The 12,943-nt window shown below is 38.5% G+C and overlaps 2 protein-coding genes across 2 annotated transcripts; both read right to left on the bottom strand.

Annotated features, from left to right (window-relative positions):
• Positions 1–751: 751 nt before the first annotated feature.
• Positions 752–2,850, bottom strand: LOC121959187 (uncharacterized). The gene is made up of 4 exons (XM_088069907.1): positions 2,701–2,850; positions 2,476–2,541; positions 2,318–2,404; positions 752–1,946 (listed from the first exon to the last, which is right to left on the bottom strand). Exons 1-4 carry the CDS (start codon positions 2,837–2,839, stop codon positions 880–882), a joined length of 1,359 nt encoding a protein of 452 aa, XP_087926033.1. The 5' UTR covers positions 2,840–2,850; the 3' UTR covers positions 752–879.
• Positions 2,851–7,840: 4,990 nt separating this feature from the next.
• Positions 7,841–12,165, bottom strand: mrpl38 (mitochondrial ribosomal protein L38). Its single transcript, XM_088070338.1, has 9 exons — positions 12,017–12,165; positions 10,418–10,606; positions 10,210–10,335; positions 9,918–10,120; positions 9,644–9,716; positions 9,156–9,201; positions 8,565–8,723; positions 8,220–8,356; positions 7,841–8,082 (listed from the first exon to the last, which is right to left on the bottom strand). Exons 1-9 carry the CDS (start codon positions 12,099–12,101, stop codon positions 7,946–7,948), a joined length of 1,155 nt encoding a protein of 384 aa, XP_087926464.1. The 5' UTR covers positions 12,102–12,165; the 3' UTR covers positions 7,841–7,945.
• Between the last annotated feature and the right edge of the window lie 778 nt (positions 12,166–12,943).

Consider the following 12,943-nt stretch of genomic DNA (forward strand, 5'->3'; position numbering starts at 1 on the left):
ACATAGGTAAAGTACAGAAAGAATTGAGGAACTGACCGTCAGTTTTTGGACTCAAAGTTAAAGGGTAACTAAGGTATTGTTCAACCTGGACCCTATTTTCTCGTGTTTTTGTGTCAAAGTGACTGACAAGACAAATCTTTTTTTTTTTAAATTGGTTTAATATTAAGCAAGAGCACCACAGCCATAAGCAGTAAGACAGGCTGAAATGTAACCACTTGGGGCAATTGTACAGTCACTTCATGTACACTAAATGTTTGTTTTGCTACTGACAGGATGAGATTATTTTAAGTGTCTGACAGCAGCATGTAAATGATCCCTACAGAGATACTCTTGTTTGAGAGATCCTTCTAAAAGAAGCAACAAATTGTCCCAAAATCCTTATCCCCAAACCCAGACTCCAAATATATAGTAATTTTATCATGAAATAAACTATGAAACAATGAACAAGTGGTGGCAAAAAGACTAATCAAACACTCAAAGTGCTGCAAAATGTCAATGCCATTTTACCAAGGCAGCCATATTGGATTTTCATTTGACTAATGCTAATATCTGAGTAACCAGCCTACAGGTGAACAATTTTACATTTAGCTGCCTCAAACTTGACTCATTTTATCTCTCAGCCACAAATCTTATTTTACTCATCTAGGAAACATTCTACCTTGAAAAATATACGTTTAAAAAGAAAAATCAACTTGTCATATTTTACAGTGCAGACAAAACTTTGTACCCCCACCCAGAATAAGGACACAAATTTATCAGTTTTAGAGTTTTATTTAAAGTAGAGCCAATAGCAGGTACATGCAGAAACAAACATCTGTAGATGCAAAAATTAACTCTTGCATGGAACCCCATACCTGTTCCCTACTTTTTCCATTGACTCTAAATGTCACCATCTGAGTCTGATGGTTCTGGGTTTTCAACTTCGCCCACTTTTTCCACAGTGGCTGCACCACCTTCAGGCGACGTTTCAGTGCTGCGCCCCTGGTCCATGCTGGGAGCCGCCGTTGTAGCGTTGCGCCCCTGGTCCATGCTGGGAGCCGCCGTCGTCGCGTTGCGCCCCTGGTCCATGCTGGGAGCCGCCGTCGTCGCGTTGCGCCCCTGGTCCATGCTGGGAGCCGCCGTCGTCGTCGCGTTGCGCCCCTGGTCCATGCTCGGCCGCGCCGTCGTCGCGTTGCGCCCCTGGTCCATGCTCGGCTGCGCCGTCGTCGCGTTGCGCCCCTGGTCCATGCTCGGCGGCGCCGTCGTCGCGTTGCGCCCCTGGTCCATGCTCGGCCGCACCGTCGTAGCGTTGCGCCCCTGGTCCATGCTGGGAGCCGCCGTTGTAGCGTTGCGCCCCTGGTCCATGCTCGGCCGCGCCGTCGTAGCGTTGCGCCCCTGGTCCATGCTCGGCCGTGCCGTCGTCACGTTGCGCCCCTGGTCCATGCTGGGAGCCGCTGTTGTAGCGTTGCGCCCCTGGTCCATGCTGGGAGCCGCTGTTGTAGCGTTGCGCCCCTGGTCCATGCTCGGCCGCGCCGTCGTAGCGTTGCGCCCCTGGTCCATGCTGGGAGCCGCCGTCGTAGCGTTGCGCCCCTGGTCCATGCTCGGCCGCGCCGTCGTAGCGTTGCGCCCCTGGTCCATGCTGGGAGCCGCCGTTGTGGCGTTGCGCCCCTGGTCCATGCTGGGAGCCGCCGTCGTGGCGTTGCGCCCCTGGTCCATGCTGGGAGCCGCCGTCGTAGCGTTGCGCCCCTGGTCCATGCTGGGTGCCGCCGTTGTAGCGTTGCGCCCCTGGTCCATGCTGGGTGCCGCCGTTGTAGCGTTGTGCCCCTGGTCCATGCTGGGTGCCGCCGTCGTCACACTGGTCACATTGCCGCTTGTCATGGGTTTGTCATCTTTGGGTTTGATCTGTTGTACAAGTTTCAGGTGGCCAACTGATGCCTCAGCTTCCACTTCATTGGTTTCCAGTTGTACTGAAGACATTTTAAAAGACTATTGAGAACTAAAATAATTGAGTGATGTACAACTTCTCTTGACTTTGGCACTGCTAAGAACTTGATTTTAAAGTAAGCAATTTTTTTAAATTTTTTTTATTTATTACATGACAAAAATATTGAGCTCTTAATGCATCTGTATGGTCATAATACATAGACCAGTCTGTACTACAATAACTGTCTGTATGTGTTTAAACATACAACAGTAGCTGTATTACTGACATTGTAGATTAAGATATTTTGTTGTACTTTTTTTGTTCAAATATCAAAAGCCAGACAAAGCATTAAAATGTGAGACCAAGAACCTTCCCTCCACATAAAACTTATTTTTTCCAATAAAAGCTGCTCACCGTCATTGGTGTTATGCTCCAACATGGTCTCCATTGACTGGAGTAGTGCAAGGGCTTTCTTTATGGAGATATCATTGGGAGAGGCTTCTGTAGTGCAGGAGAAATTCAGTTAGTGTCAGAAAGTAGCTCCTGAAAGATTGTGTCACTCATGTTCTTACCTCTAACTCTCCTCTGCTGCCCATTCTCAAGTCTTTCATCTGTGCCACCAATTGGCACACTAGAGCCTGCAGACAGTGAAGTTGCTGTTAATCAAATGTTCCTGCAGTTTGATGCCACATATCAAACTTCCTACAGCTAAATTACATTTCAGGCATTAGGTACTAAACCTTAAATTTGCAAAACCCCACTTATTTTAAAGCATAAAACAAAAGAAATATATAAACCTTTAGTGATCCAAACAACCAGCACACAAACAAGCAAGCCCCACATAGCTGCCATTGCTTCTGTCAGCCACAGAAAACATGTGGCACAGCCACATGTCAGCTTTAAAACCATCATGCAGCTGGCACAGCTGCTGCTCATCAGCTCTAATTGTCTCTCTTGATATATAGAGTCAGGTGACATTCAGCCCTTCCTGTGACAAACAAAATACAACTGATCAGATGATTAAATGCATGTAATGTATATAATGTAATGTATTTATGTGATTCACATAATTTGTTTGTGGCACATTTTACCCACTTTATATCCTCTTTTTTTATATATAATTTTGGCTGCGTTCATGCATATGGCATAACTTAGGGCAAGAGTGTGTATTTTTGTTTAATCTTGGAATTTCCAGCTCAGCTCCTTCAATAAGTCTAAAATACACTGTGCAAACAAAACTGTTACATTCATAATGTTAAGTGCAAAAAATGCATGATAGCATATGGCACAAATGTATGTGTTTTTACACACATTATACATATTTATAATTTAAAATACTTACATATTAGTGCTAATTGATTGTTATTTCTATTTTTTTGCACACTACATGCTAAACACATTATACATCATCTATATACATCTTATAATTTTTAGATACTTACATACTGCTGCTAATTGTTTTTATTATTACTGTTTGTAATATTGTTACACACTTGCTGGTATTTAGTTCTCATTTATTTCCAACCTCCATGTACTAATGTGTAGTGATGGGTGGATGAAGCTATATGTAGCTTTGAGGCCTTTTTTTTCTGCGCAAAAAAAAATTGAAGCTGCGAGGCCTTACAATCAGGTAGCACAGTGGCACCTGGTGGTTTGCAAAATACATAGCAGCCGTTCTAAACTGGAGCCAAGAACAACTTTGTTGTTGACTTTTTAAAAAGTCCTGGAAAGGTGGATAACCCTTAACTTTAATAAATGTCAGTGCAGACTGCATCAATCTATCTGAGATTTCATTTTCGTGACACATTACCATACAATGTCATTATGTTGTATCGTTATGTTTTGAACCCTTTGAAACTTGAAGCAAAACCCCTTTTCTTGTGCTGCTTTCACCTGCCACCTTTCACAAGTGTTTTAACCTTTGAATCCCGAGCAAATTGGTACAGTATCTCTCAAAAACATGGGAAAACAGGCAATCAGTAACTTGGAAATGTTCCACGAATAACAAGAATTTAGTAGATTTAGAAAATGATTTTTAAAAAGCACGGGAAAATGTCTAGGAAAAATTAAAAATAATATAAGGAAAACCTATAATTTTAATTATCACGATTACATATTTAAAATCATATGACAGAATTATTGTAATTTTTAAGCACTTTTAAAACTGTCATTTCTTTGTTGACTTAAACTTTTTTAAAACTAATTTTCTGGTACATACATTGCTTGTACTTTTTACTAATTTCTTGCTAATTTCGGGGTCTTTTTGAAAGAAATCAAGTCAGCTTGCTCAGAGGTCAAGGGGTTAAGGGCTGCATGATGGAAAATTAGCATTAACCTGCTTGACACCAAAAACTGTGATGTTGTCGTTTACAATAATGCAGAATTTTCCAAAAGAGAGGAGAGTTTACAAAAATCTACACAAGAAATCTTCCTCTAAACTTGGCATGTTTTCAGTGTCAAAGTGTAGAAAAGAGCAGGCAGTTAAAGTGGAAGTGAAAGTTAAGGAATTCCAGCCAAGCAAAAAAGTAGTACTTCCCAAGAACTGTAAACAAACTTTGGTGTGAAAACAAAGTGGAATTCCCCTTTCATTTCAAAATGTCTCTTTTGGCAGTTTGACAAATATGAGCCTGGAACTCCATTCCTAATTAATATGAGGTTGCCACCTAAACTGACATCTCTGAGACTGCGAAGAAAAAAAAGCCATGATGTCCACCACATTAAATTGTATTGAAATATGTGAAATATTCTGCTGTGTGTTTCCATCTAACAAACTAACATATGATCCTATAAGACCAAAAATATAACCTTGACAGCGTAAACATAATGCAGTCTCAGCACAGTTGAAAAATGCTTTATTTTTTTTAACATAAATATGTCGGACATGACTCCACATTTGCAAATAGTTGTGTATTTTCAGCTCTGTGAGCGTGCGTCTCATGATCAATATATTCCATAGGTGTGCTCCTTTCCATCTCGGTATCTGTCCAGGTAGCGTAGCGGCTGTCGGTGAGGGTATTTGACCTGTGGGGGGTGGTACACTGGAGGTCGGATAAACTCAAACACCGGCTCCTTCATGTCTGCAGGGAGAAGATGCAATAGTTAGAATTCATTATTGAAAGACAAAAACAATCTTTTTGTCCTAAAATCAAGAAATGCTAATATGACGTCAAAAGACCAAACTTGTGCTGTGTTTGTGAGCATTAGTGTGACTCACTGAGTGTGTTGTGAAAGGTATCGGTGACAGATTCATCCCAGTGGCTTTGGAAGAAGGCCAAGCCTGCAGGTGTTATTTTGTCCTGGTGCTTTCTGTAGAAATCCACGGTCTTGAATGTGCGATCCGCCAGAGAGTGGCTGGGGGGGGGGACCAAATGCACGCTTACAATCATTGGCAGTTTAAAAAAAAAAAGGTTGATTTGTGTAAAAAGTTACTTCTTACACACTTCAGAAAAGAAATGACACAATGGCATTATGAAGCACTTAACTGGGACTTTATTCATACATGGTATATAATAAAAGCTAGCAGGTGCAGTAGTTTACCCCCTTTTGTCTCATTGTTTCAGTCAGTACCTTGTTCCACAGTATTAATCTAAAGCACTGAAAGACTGAGCTGTGGCCTCCTGTTGCACTAACCTGAAATTAACAGAAGTCTAATGGATTCCATTGTGTCACTCATGTTCTTACCTCTAACTCTCCTCTGCTGCCCATTCTCAAGTCTTTCATCTGTGCCACCAATTGGCACACTAGAGCCTGCAGACAGTGAAGTTGCTGTTAATCAAATGTTCCTGCAGTTTGATGCCACATATCAAACTTCCTACAGCTAAATTACATTTCAGGCATTAGGTACTAAACCTTAAATTTGCAAAACCCCACTTATTTTAAAGCATAAAACAAAAGAAATATATAAACCTTTAGTGATCCAAACAACCAGCACACAAACAAGCAAGCCCCACATAGCTGCCATTGCTTCTGTCAGCCACAGAAAACATGTGGTACAGCCACATGTCAGCTTTAAAACCATCATGCAGCTGGCACAGCTGCTGCTCATCAGCTCTAATTGTCTCTCTTGATATATAGAGTCAGGTGACATTCAGCCCTTCCTGTGACAAACAAAATACAACTGATCAGATGATTAAATGCATGTAATGTATATAATGTAATGTATTTATGTGATTCACATAATTTGTTTGTGGCACATTTTACCCACTTTATATCCTCTTTTTTTATATATAATTTTGGCTGCGTTCATGCATATGGCATAACTTAGGGCAAGAGTGTGTATTTTTGTTTAATCTTGGAATTTCCAGCTCAGCTCCTTCAATAAGTCTAAAATACACTGTGCAAACAAAACTGTTACATTCATAATGTTAAGTGCAAAAAATGCATGATAGCATATGGCACAAATGTATGTGTTTTTACACACATTATACATATTTATAATTTAAAATACTTACATATTAGTGCTAATTGATTGTTATTTCTATTTTTTTGCACACTACATGCTAAACACATTATACATCATCTATATACATCTTATAATTTTTAGATACTTACATACTGCTGCTAATTGTTTTTATTATTACTGTTTGTAATATTGTTACACACTTGCTGGTATTTAGTTCTCATTTATTTCCAACCTCCATGTACTAATGTGTAGTGATGGGTGGATGAAGCTATATGTAGCTTTGAGGCCTTTTTTTTCTGCGCAAAAAAAAATTGAAGCTGCGAGGCCTTACAATCAGGTAGCACAGTGGCACCTGGTGGTTTGCAAAATACATAGCAGCCGTTCTAAACTGGAGCCAAGAACAACTTTGTTGTTGACTTTTTAAAAAGTCCTGGAAAGGTGGATAACCCTTAACTTTAATAAATGTCAGTGCAGACTGCATCATCATCAGATTTAATTTTCGTGACACATTACCATACAATGTTATTATGTTGTATCCTTATGTTTTGAACCCTTTGAAACTTGAAGCAAAACCCCTTTTCTTGTGCTGCTTTCACCTGCCTTTCACAAGTGTTTTAACCTTTGAATCCCGAGCAAATTGGTACAGTATCTCTCAAAAACATGGGAAAACAGGCAATCAGTAACTTGGAAATGTTCCACAAATAACAAGAATTTAGTAGATTTAGAAAATGATTTTTAAAAAGCACGGGAAAATGTCTAGGAAAAATTAAAAATAATATAGGGAAAACCTATAATTATAATTATCACGATTACATATTTAAAATCATATGACAGAATTATTGTAATTTTTAAGCACTTTTAAAACTGTCATTTCTTTGTTGACTTAAACTTTTTTAAAACTAATTTTCTGGTACATACATTGCTTGTACTTTTTACTAATTTCTTGCTAATTTCGGGGTCTTTTTGAAAGAAATCAAGTCAGCTTGCTCAGAGGTCAAGGGGTTAAGGGCTGCATGATGGAAAATTAGCATTAACCTGCTTGACACCAAAAACTGTGATGTTGTCGTTTACAATAATGCAGAATTTTCCAAAAGAGAGGAGAATTTACAAAAATCTACACAAGAAATCTTCCTCTAAACTTGGCATGTTTTTAGTGTCAAAGTGTAGAAAAGAGCAGGCAGTTAAAGTGGAAGTGAAAGTTAAGGAATTCCAGCCAAGCAAAAAAGTAGTACTTCCCAAGAACTGTAAACAAACTTTGGTGTGAAAACAAAGTGGAATTCCCCTTTCATTTCAAAATGTCTCTTTTGGCAGTTTGACAAATATGAGCCTGGAACTCCATTCCTAATTAATATGAGGTTGCCACCTAAACTGACATCTCTGAGACTGCGAAGAAAAAAAAGCCATGATGTCCACCACATTAAATTGTATTGAAATATGTGAAATATTCTGCTGTGTGTTTCCATCTAACAAACTAACATATGATCCTATAAGACCAAAAATATAACCTTGACAGCGTAAACATAATGCAGTCTCAGCACAGTTGAAAAATGCTTTATTTTTTTTAACATAAATATGTCGGACATGACTCCACATTTGCAAATAGTTGTGTATTTTCAGCTCTGTGAGCGTGCGTCTCATGATCAATATATTCCATAGGTGTGCTCCTTTCCATCTCGGTATCTGTCCAGGTAGCGTAGCGGCTGTCGGTGAGGGTATTTGACCTGTGGGGGGTGGTACACTGGAGGTCGGATAAACTCAAACACCGGCTCCTTCATGTCTGCAGGGAGAAGATGCAATAGTTAGAATTCATTATTGAAAGACAAAAACAATCTTTTTGTCCTAAAATCAAGAAATGCTAATATGACGTCAAAAGACCAAACTTGTGCTGTGTTTGTGAGCATTAGTGTGACTCACTGAGTGTGTTGTGAAAGGTATCGGTGACAGATTCATCCCAGTGGCTTTGGAAGAAGGCCAAGCCTGCAGGTGTTATTTTGTCCTGGTGCTTTCTGTAGAAATCCACGGTCTTGAATGTGCGATCCGCCAGAGAGTGGCTGGGGGGGGGGACCAAATGCACGCTTACAATCATTGGCAGTTTAAAAAAAAAAAGGTTGATTTGTGTAAAAAGTTACTTCTTACACACTTGGATGAATTACATGGATGAAGCATCACAAAAAGTAAGTATTGTACAAGTATATGTTAATGATGCAAATAATACTGAGAGCATCAGCTTCCTGTCTGTGTATTAAGTGTAGTGCTCACCATGGCGACGGTCTGACATCCTCCTGGAAGTTGACTGGTGCGTCCTGCTTGAAGAGGACATAAATGTAGCGGTGGAAGCCTGTCCCTTTGGCAGGGAACGGGGGCAGGTAGTGACACAGCTCCTCTCCGGCCTGCACCGCTCCTCCTGGTATGTTCCCTCTACAGACACACAGATCATTCAAGGCTGTAGTGCTTATTTTTTAAAAAACTGCACTTACAAACGGCAATCCTCTATCTAATAACATTGTATGTAGTGCACAGCACGCACCACCAGAGGTCAGTCTGCGGTTTCTCTTAATGAAATATTACATATCCCCCCAGGCCTATTGCTCTGGATGCCATCACATCACCATATCTTATAATAATAAACAGCAGTAAGCTGCTATATTAAATGCTTTAAATGTTGTAGTTCCTTTCATTTGAACTGAAATGCCCACTTATACACAAATTGACAAAAGTGAAACTGTAACGCATGTACGTCAATTATTTAACTGTATTTTTAAACCCTAATGAAAAAAAACAACTTGGTCAGTTTGCGTTGTCTTCAATTATGCTTTATAAATAAAAGCATAGTTGACTTTAAGTACTCACACCAGCCAGTGGATGTATTCTGCCTCATTATCCAGAAGATGCTCATCTGAAAAAGAAGATACATTATTTTAGGCCATCTGTTAACGCTGAGAATCTGTTATTTCATTTAATTTATTTGTTTATTATAAGGATCCCCATTAGCTGACACCTAGGCGACAAGCTAGTCTTCCCGGGGTCCAAGAAAATCTAACCAAAGTGATAAAAATGAATTGTAATTATAGTAATCAATGAAATAAATAAGTGAACAAATTTAAAAAAAATGTTAATGGTAATACAAAAATACAAATACATTAACAATAAAAGACAATAAAAATACATTCACCAATCAATCAACTACCAACAAAAATAAAATAAAATAAAATAAAAAACAATCAAATATTATTCTTATTATATTGCATTGCATATTGTATTGATTCATTTCTCAAAGGCAGTGTAGATGCCTGCTGACTATCACAATCTTGTGGCGTCCTGTGTTAGCCGATGCAGACCTGGACAGGTGAGCAGAAGTGTCCACAGGGAGTCCTCCTCTGCATCAAAGCTGATTTGAGGGACAGACGCTGCCTGGAGAGACGCGCACAGCAAAGACAGGGCAAAAAAATACAGTCAGGGAAGACATATAGAGGTGAGTACAGAGCAGAAAAGTGGGTATAATAAAGATGTTTGGAATGCAGGATGCGGTGGAGGCAGAAAGAAAGTGGTGGAATTGAGCCTTAGAATATAAATTATAGGTGAGATTAGGACACTTCCAGTCCTTCTACGTACTTCTGTCGGTGTCAGCCGATTCCCATAATACACTTGACCACTGTTGTCTTGGCCGTAGCAGACCCGGAGTAAGACTTGAGGCAGAAAGTATGCCATGGGGAAGAGATCTCTGAAGACCGCGTAGTGGTCTGCAAGTCTCTTTATATGAAATAGAGCGTTTTCCTTCTCCCAGACTTCCTGCACTCGATCCAGAGGGATCTTAACTGTTTAAATAAAGATAGAAAAGTGAAACAGTTCGCTCATCAGTTAAAAGCTCGGTTAATACCTTTATGGTGAGTGTGTAGGAGCTTACAAGTGCGCAGACGTAAAGCCCTCTCCAGCTCAGCGTTCTTCTTGTTGTCCCTCATCACCTGCCTCCTCTTCCTCTCCTCTCGACTGGGTGCATAGTACGGCAGTCCAATGTCCACTCGCTCTTCCCCTGCAACAACATTAAGAATCATTCAAACTGTGAAATTTACCGATCATTTAGCCACAGTTTCCTCACACCGTCTCATGCTCACCATGCTCGGGGTCAGCTTTTTCCACGTAGCTCCTGTAGGTCTTCCACCAAACTGTTTTTTTGTTCGCCGCCTGAGCTTGTTTGTAGTAAGGTTCATAGCTGCGATACTTCTCCAATGACTTCAGATTTTTATAGTCAATCTCCGCATTTGGCATTGGACCCAAAGGACGGACCCGTCTGCAGAGGAATGCTGTCATGTGGAAACAGCCCCAATAATGAGTTAGTTACAAAACGGTCACTTTTTCCTTAAAGAAAGTTCATCCCATACTAAAACATGCATTTATCCTCTAACCTGTAGTGTAATTTATTTGTCCTTTTGAGCATCACAAGCTGAGAGAAGTCAGACGTCTCTACGGCTGATATCTCCAACACTCAGAAACACACCAAAACAAACTAGACTGATAAATAGCACTACGGGTATGAGGAAAAATACGTATTTTTGATTTTGGGGTGAACTACACCTTTAAGTAAAAGTTGAACTGAACCACACTGCAGAAATACTAAATGTTGCAAATTAAGTTCTGCATTTAAAATGTGACTCATTTTATTACACTTAAAGAACCAAAAGTAAAAATACTCATTTTGTTGAATGGCCCATTTAAGAAAAAAAAAGGTATATACTATAATTATTGATGCAGAATGTATTCATTCCTTTAACCCTTTGAAACCTAAGTGATTTCTTTCAAAAGCATAGGAAGAGGGCAATGAGAAACATAACAAGAAATGACCCAAAATTTACCAAAAAAAGGGAATAAACAGTTAGAAAATTATGGGAAAATTAGCAAAAGTAAAAAACAACAATTAATCTCTTAATATCTAAAATAAAATATAATATATATATATATATATATATATATATAACAAACATACAAACATATACCCTGTAATATCATTTTAAATGTATAATCTTAAATATAAACGTGCCCATATTTATAGGTTTATTTTAGAACTTTTAATTTTCCTCTTCTCTCTCTTTTTAAAAAATGTATTTTTTATTTTTATTTGTCTTGTTTTTTTGTCACCTTTAACCCATTTTTTGCTTATTGCTTTTTTTTTTCATGTTTTTGAAATGTATATGAAAGGCATCAGAAAAACTGATTCAGGTCTCAAAGGATTAATGTTCCAGATGATAAAGATAGAGCTAAATTTAATGACTTTAAATGATTTGTACATTGCAATGTATTAATAATCCTAAGTGGGTTTGGCAACTAAAGTTACCAGATAAATGATATAGTGGAATAAAAATTCTAATATTTGTAGTAATAAGTAGTAAAATTATAAAATAGCAATGTAAGCGTCCTCAAATTTGTCCTTATACATACACAACATTACTGTCCGTCTGTACTGACACTGTTAGGCTACTATTTTCGAGATGTTGTTCCTTAGAAATGTCTCCTTTTTCCCACCACGTCACCACTTAGTTAATATTAAAAGTTGATATTTTTCTGTGGACTTTATTCTCCACAGGAGGAGAGCATGCAGCGGCGGGCTGCTTCTACCGGACAGAACCTAACATACACAACAAACATGCGGTACTGGAGCACAAGCACGAATTTCCAACATGTAAATACAACATCATTTAGCAATAACGTTTCAATACCTGTTGTGACAAGCGTCCTCACATTATTGACCCCTAAATCCTTCCCAGTGAGCAAGGCAGCGGCGCAAACCGAGCGCAGCGCCATCTTGGAATGATTTTTTTTTTTTTTTCTTTCCAGAAGCTACGGTGGCCGAGAAAAAGCAAAAACAGTCAGGCTGTAGATACATGTACCTTTTAATTTTAAGATTGCGTGTAAATTATTCATACGGGAGTAACCAATATATTAAACGATAGTTGCTGTAACAAAAAAAACTTACCAACAAAATAAGTTATGTTACTTCCCCTCCATCTAGATGTTTGTTGGTCTTTCTTATACAATAATACACATTACATTTATTATGTAAAGCTTGTGTTGGAATGACGCTGAATATTGATTATGAATGAGATTTTGTGGACTGGGAGAGAGAATGTATTTCTTACTTATTTTTCCATTCATAGCCAGTAAACCAGAGCGGTTTGAATTGATGTTGCCAACTTTCTAAAAATAAGAGAAATGTTGAAATAAATGTTTGTTAATGCTATACTTACAACATAAATATGACTGATGTAATGCTCTTCTTAAGTCAAGATAAGATTGAAGTTGTTTAACATATAACTTTAGTATTTAAAAAGAAATCCATATTCATAAGAAAAAAAGGGTCAGAAACTAAACCGACTTTCCTGCGTTTTATTGATACATTTCTGCAACATAGTACTATATTAACTTATGGTAAGAATTTGTTATTTTGGACTTTTGTAAAATTTAGTCTATACACCAGAACGTTGCCAACTTTTTTTAAAGAAAAGAAAAGAAACCCGAAAAAGATAAGATAAATGTTGAAATAAATCTGATTGGTTTCATTCTATACTTATACTTTTCAATTCCATATTCATAAAAAAATGTCATAAACTAAACCGACTTTCCTGCATTTTATCAATGAATTTCAG

Source organism: Plectropomus leopardus, chromosome 19, assembly GCF_026936395.1.
Source record: "Plectropomus leopardus strain MGB_pleo_1.0 chromosome 19, ASM2693639v1, whole genome shotgun sequence".
Lineage (NCBI taxonomy): Eukaryota > Metazoa > Chordata > Actinopteri > Perciformes > Serranidae > Plectropomus > Plectropomus leopardus.